General features: G+C 46.7%; 1 protein-coding gene across 1 annotated transcript in view; it reads left to right on the top strand.

The window, feature by feature from the left end:
- Nucleotides 1-6,878, top strand: part of HIP1 (huntingtin interacting protein 1) — a 116,931-nt gene that overhangs the window by 100,842 nt on the left and 9,211 nt on the right. The window contains exons 25-29 of the mRNA XM_011976355.1: nt 2,200-2,310; nt 3,380-3,438; nt 4,179-4,272; nt 6,028-6,128; nt 6,384-6,489. Coding sequence (XP_011831745.1) covers nt 2,200-2,310; nt 3,380-3,438; nt 4,179-4,272; nt 6,028-6,128; nt 6,384-6,489 — 471 coding nt within the window. The remainder of the gene's footprint in view (nt 1-2,199; nt 2,311-3,379; nt 3,439-4,178; nt 4,273-6,027; nt 6,129-6,383; nt 6,490-6,878) is intronic.

Genomic DNA, 6,878 nt, shown 5'->3' on the forward strand with positions numbered 1-6,878 from the left:
AAAAAAAAAAAAAAAAAGAAAGAAAAATGATTGTCTTCATCTTTGCCTCCCTAAATAATGAGTTAGTTTCACATGTTATAGACTACAGGTAAGTGGAATCCTACTGTATATATTCTTCTACAACTTGCTTTTTCACTCCACATTCTGTGAGATTAATCCAAGAAGATACATTCATTTTCACTGCTGTCTCATATCTATTGTGTGAATATTGCTTAATTCATCTGTCTGTTCTCTTGGTGACAGACATTTGGGTTATTTCCAGTTTGGGTTGTTATTAATTTGCCCCTATGATCATACATGCACACATGTCAGTTGTTCTAAAGTATATATGTAGAATCAGAATTACTAGGTTACAGGATGAATCTCACACATAGAATGCTGAGTGAAAAATCAAGTCTTGGAAAAATATATACAGTATGATTCCTTTTATATAAAGACTCAAACATTCAAACTTAACAATATATTGTTTAGGGATGCAGCTATATGGCATTAAAAAATAATAATAATAAGACAGGCCAGGCATAGTGGCACATGTCTGAAAATCCCAGCACTTTGGGAGGCCGGAGTGGGAGGATCACTTGAGGCCAGGAGTTTGATACAGCCTGGGTTACAAAGCAAGACTCTGATTCTACAAAAAAGTTTAAGTTAGCAGAGCCTAGTGATGTGTGCCTGTTGTACCAGCTACTCAGGAGGCTGAGGCAGGAGGATCACTTGAGCCCAGGAGTGGGAGGCTGCAGTGAGCTATGATCACACCACTGCACTCTAGCCTGGGCAACAGGCTTTTATTTTTTGTCTTTAAAAAAATAAAAATAAAATAATACATGACAACCACGCTCTTGAATTCTGTATCTCTTGGGGTAGAAGGCAGGGAGGAAGGGATATAGAATCAGGGCGCATACAAGTACAAATAAGATTCCAAAGGTATTGCTATTTCTTATAGCATTCCTTAAGTTTTAAGTTGGATGGTGGATAACATGCGTCTTTATTCTTATCCTTTGAACCATTCATATATATTTTATACCTTAGTATGTATAACACATCATGTTTTAAAAATCGTGGGCTTTGCTATTAGTTAGACCTTAGTTCAAATCCCTGCCCTGCCATTTGCTAGCATAACTGTGGTCAAGACATTCTACCGCTGATCCCTGGCTTCCTATCTACACAGTAGGAATAATACCTGCCTCATATGGTCGCTGTGGAAGCAAAGTTAAGTCAAGGCCAAAGTGAGAGATATCATCTGTATTTGAAAAAGTTGTAGGCCAGGTGCAGTAACTCAATCCCAGCACATTGGGAAGCCAAGACGGGAGGATCACTTGAGCCCAGGAATTCGAGACCAGCCTGGACAACATAGTAAGACCCCATCTCTGTTAAAAACAAAACAAAACAAAACAATTAGCTTGGCTTGGTGGTGCACCCCTGTACTCCCAGCTACTGTGGTGGTAGAGGTGGGAGGATTGCTTGAGCATGGGAGGTCGAGGCTGTAGTGAGCTATGATCAAGCCACTGCACTCCATCGCTGATGACAGAGCAAGACTCTGTCTCAAAAAAATAAAAAATTAGGGCCAGGCGTGATGGCTCACACCTGTAATCCCAGCACTTTGGGAGGCCGAGGCAGGAGGATTACCTGAGGTCGGAAGTTCAAGACCAGCCTGGGCAAAATAGTGAAACCCCTCTCTACTAAAAATATAAAAATTAGCCAAGCGTGGTGGCGCAAACCTGCAATCCCAGCTACTTGGGAGGCTGAGGAAGGAGAGTCGCTTGAACCCGAGAGGCGAAGATTGCAGTGTGCCGAGATTGCACCACTGTACTCCAGCCTGTGCAATAGAGGGAGATCTCTGTCTCAAAAAGAAAAAGCAAAAGAACGAATTGTAAAAACACCTCCTGTGTAGCTAGTACAATTGACACTGCACAACTAAGGGGCTGGGGTCTTAGTGGTGGCGGAATGACCTTGCAGGGGGAGGCAGCGATGGCATTCTGGAAAGAGGTGGATCCTGAGTGAGGAGGAGCGTGAGGTTCCAGAGTTCGTGTCACAAAGAGAACCAGATGGGGTCTGCGAAAGACCCCCCCACAACCCCCGTGGCTTGCAGAAGGTGTTGGCTGGGTGGCCTCCTCCCTCTGCCATCTTGTAAGGGTTACAGATGGCAGAGGAGAAGAGGGAGGAGGCCCCAGGGTCAGTTCAGCCTTTGTGATGTGTTCACAGGAGCTCCTGCCCAGGGGCCTGGACATCAAGCAGGAAGAGCTGGGGGACCTGGTGGACAAGGAGATGGCGGCCACTTCAGCTGCTATTGAAACCGCCACGGCCAGAATAGAGGTAGGAGGTTCCTGCAGGATCTCCTGAAACGATGCCTTTGCAGCTGCCCTTCTGCAACACTGCTCATTAGACATGTCATAGTCGTTCATTAAGGCCATGGCGACCCCCTAAGACAGAAACCAGAATTTGCCAGGCACAGTGGCTCATGCCTGTAATCCTAGCACCTTGGGAGGATCACTTGAGTCCAGGAGTTTGAGACCAGCCTGTGCATCATGGCAAGACCCCATGTCTACAAAAAGTAAAATAATTAGCTGGACGTGGTGGTGCATGCTTGTAGTCCTTGCTACTCCAGAGGCTGTAGGAGGATCACATGAGCCCAGGAATTGGAGGCTACAGTGAGCCATGATTGCACCACTGCACTCTAGCCTGGGTGAGAGAGTGAGACCCTGTCTCTAAAAATGTTTTTAAATTGTTAAGAAAAAAAAGAGAGAGAGAGAGACCAAAATCTGAACTCACTAGTTTTTCTGAGTGATAGAAAATGAGAAGGTCCTCATGAGAGAAGGTGATTGGTTTCCTCAAGAATCAGATACTTTGGTTTCAGAACATCCTGGGTTCTGGCCAGGCACGGTGGCTCACACCTGTATTCCCAGCACTTTGGGAGGCCGAGGCGGGCAGATCATGAGGTCAGGAGTTTGAGACAAGCCTGGACAACATGGTGAAACCCGGTCTCTACTAAAAATACAAAAATTTGCTGGGCATGGTGGCGGGTGCCTATAATCCCAGGTACTTGGGAAGATGAGGCAGGAGAATCACTTAAACCCAGGAGGCAGAGGTTGCGGTGAGCTGAGATCACGCCGCTGCACTCCAGCCTGGGTGACAGAGTGAGACTCCGTCTCAAAAAAAAAAAAAGACACAGATCATAGAGCCAGCCCGCTACAGCTGCACTCCCCCTGAATAGATTAGAGTCTGGATTCTTTTTCTGATTCTCCCAAGGATGTGGGCAGGGACTTAGGGACCTCCAGATTCAGGTTTCTCAGCTACCACACGATGTTGGACTGAAAGTATAGTAGGACATTAGTGGGTCCTTAATATTCAAGGCACGTTTAGCAACTATGCTTCTTTTTAACAGGAGATGCTCAGCAAATCCCGAGCAGGAGATACAGGAGTCAAACTGGAGGTGAATGAAAGGTTGGTCTGAGCGGCACGGTGGGACCTAGGGGAGCAGGATCCATCTTCCTGGCATCGGGCCATACTTTGTGTACTTATTATGGAATTAGAGGAGAGCAGTAGCAGCCACGGGGAAGGGCTGAGTTGATGTAATCATCAGTGACAGTATTAACGATGACAGCAATATTGCTGTTTCACTATAGAAGAAAAGAAACCCCGGGCCGGCGTGGTGGCTCACACCTGTAATCCCAGCACTTTGGGAGGCTGAGGAGGGAGGATCACCTGAGGTTGGAAGTTCGAGAACAGCCTGCCCAATGTGGTGAAAATTCATCTTTACTAAAAATACAAAAATTAGCCAGGCGTGGTGGTGCATGCCTGTAATGCCAGCTACTTGGGAGGCTGAGGCAGGAGAATCACTTGAACCTAGGAGGCGGAGGTTGCAGTGAGCCAAGATCATGCCTCTGCACTCTAGCCTGGGTGACAGAGCGAGACTCTGTCTCAAAAAAGAAGAAAAGAAGCCCTAGGAATCACAACTTCACTATTCCTTACGATGGAGACCCACAATCGATCTGTCATTCCCCAGCCTCTCCTTCGGGTCCTCCCCGCAGAATGTTCCAGCAATCTCAGCACCTTTCGTACCTCTCTTTCCCATTCCAAGCTTGCCTTTGGCTAGGAGTGGAAAGGAGAACAGTCGTGTTCATTGATCTTGGATCTTGGTCTCAGTGTATCCCCGACTTTTTGTTTATTTGTTTGTTTGGCAGGATCCTTGGTTGCTGTACCAGCCTCATGCAAGCTATTCAGGTGCTGATTGTAGCCTCTAAGGACCTCCAGAGAGAGATTGTGGAGAGCGGCAGGGTGAGTGTGGATGTGGGCCCTGGGCAGGAAGAGCAGGCATTGGTGACAGATTCTCACTCCACCAGACTCTGTGATGCTGCCATCTTGTTCTGTGTGTCCACCTGAGCACAGAGGTGCCACTCCTGTAGACATCAGCAGAGGCCCTGGGGAGAAGTCAGAGCTCCAGGACCTTCCTAGAGGGTGGCCAGGCATGGGTCCCAACTCCAGCTCCCTTCGCACAGGCAGACATTGTTGGAACTTGCTGTGGGAGCCCTGCTTACATTGCACACCTGGGTACTCTGAGGGAGACATGAGGACTTTTGCAAACGAAGCAGATCCTGAAAGCCAGCTTGAGACTGACTTTTCACAGGGAGCTCTGCCTTGTCTGTTTCCACCAGCAGAGTCAACTCACCCTTACAAATAGACTCTGCTGTCAGCCTGTTATCAATGCATCACTTCATGGTCTCATGCCTTTGCTGGGATTATCATCATCTTTTTTTTCTTATTTCCCCATATGCCACTGCAGCTTGGGAGGCGTAAGTCCAGAGAGGGGTTAATGAGCCTGAGAACAGTGCCGTAAAGCAAGCAGCCAGGCCTGGTTTGCTGGTGCCTTTTATCTTCCTGCAAGGCAATGTTTTCTGTTTCTAAAATAGAAAGATGGACTGGACAAGGATTATCTGCAGATCCTCAGACTATCAGACACTTCCAAAGCAAAAAAACATTTTTCAAATCCAAGTAGAAATATATTTTTTAATATATTCACTGTGTAGTCTCTTTTTTTATTGGCAAATCGCAGAGAGTGGCTAGACTCTTTTCAGATCATAACTTATTCATATGAGAATATTTATTCTTACATATACAATACAGAAATGTCAGCGTATGGTAGAAATGCTGCAGGCTTTGGAGTCAGAAAAGCCCAAGATTTGCTTCCATTTATTTCCTGCATGACCTTGGGAAAAGCCTTTTTGTTTGTTTGTTGTTTTGTTGTTTTGGGTTTTTGGTTTTGGTTTTTCATTGTTGTTGTTTTTTGTTTTGAGACTGAGTCTCACTCTGTCACCAGGCTAGAATACAGTGGTGCGATCTCGGCTCACTGCAACCTCTGCCTTCTGGGTTCAAGCAATTCTTCTGCCTCAGCCTCCCGAGTAGCTGGGACAACAGGCGCACATCACCACACCCAGCTAATTTTTGTATTTTTAGTAGAGATGGGGTTTTACCATATTAGACAGGATGGTCTCAATCTCTTGACCTCATGATCCACCCGCCTCGGCGTTGCAAAGTGCTGGGATTACAGGCATGAGCCACCACGCCCAGCCAGGGTTTTGTTCTGAGACAGAGTCTTGCTCTGTTGCCCAGGCTAGAGTGCAGTGACGCGATCTCGGCTCACTGCAACCTCCGCCTCCTAGGTTGAAGTGATTGTCTTGCCTCAGCCTCCTGAATAGCTGGGATCGCAGGCACCCACCACCATACCCAGCTAATTTTTGTATTTTTAATAGAGACAGGGTTTCACCATGTTGTCCAGGCTGGTCTTGAACTCCTGACCTCAAGTGATCCACCTGCCTCAGCCTCCCAAAGTGCTGGGATTACAGGCGAGCACCACTGCACCCAGCCAGAAAAGCCATTTTTGTCTCTGAATCTTCTTTTTTGTGAAATGGGAATACTAATGCTTATGTCTCAGAGTTACTATGAGGATGATTTGGGATAATATATATATAAAAGCACCTGCCATATAGTACATGCTCAATAAAAGGTGGCTACAACTATTTTTTTCTTCCCTAGGGTACAGCATCCCCTAAAGAGTTTTATGCCAAGAACTCTCGATGGACAGAAGGACTCATCTCAGCCTCCAAGGCTGTGGGCTGGGGAGCCACTGTCATGGTGTAAGTATCCATTGGTACCAAGGCTCCTCCCCTGACCCCTCTTCCATTGATCCACTCCAAACAATAGCTAAGGAGGCGAAAAGAATCTCTCCCTGATCAATAAACTATTGATCAGGAAGTCAATAGGACCAAGTTTACAAGGGAGCCTGGCTCTCCCAGGGGACACAGGGTGATGCTGGGGGTCTGGAGGTGGGATTGTGGAGGAGTTGCGGCTCATCTGCCCAAAACCTAGTCCCTCTTGTCGTTTTCCATCAGGGATGCAGCTGATCTGGTGGTACAAGGCAGAGGGAAATTTGAGGAGCTAATGGTGTGTTCGCATGAAATTGCTGCTAGCACAGCCCAGCTTGTGGCTGCATCCAAGGTAGGACCTGTGCTGGACCTCCTAGGACCCTGGAAGGCCTGGTTAGAGAGTACTAGGCTAGGTTAAAGAGTACTTGGCTGCATTAGGCAGTACTTGGCTGAGTTAGAGAGTACTTGGCTAGGTTAGATGGCACTTGGCTAGGTTAGATGGTACTTGACTAGGTTAGAGAGTACTTGGCTAGGTTAGATGGAACTTGGCTAGGTTATAGAATACTAAGGGATATATTTGTCTATGTTAGACAGTACTTGGCTAGGTTAGAGAGTACTAGGCTACGTTAAAGAGTACTTGGCTGCATTAGGCAGTACTTGGCTGAGTTAGAGAGTACTTAGCTAGGTTAGATGGCATTTGGCTAGGTTAGATGGTACTTAGCTAGGTTAGAGAGTACTAAG

Source organism: Mandrillus leucophaeus, unplaced genomic scaffold, assembly GCF_000951045.1.
Source record: "Mandrillus leucophaeus isolate KB7577 unplaced genomic scaffold, Mleu.le_1.0 Scaffold164, whole genome shotgun sequence".
Classification (NCBI taxonomy): Eukaryota; Metazoa; Chordata; class Mammalia; order Primates; family Cercopithecidae; genus Mandrillus; species Mandrillus leucophaeus.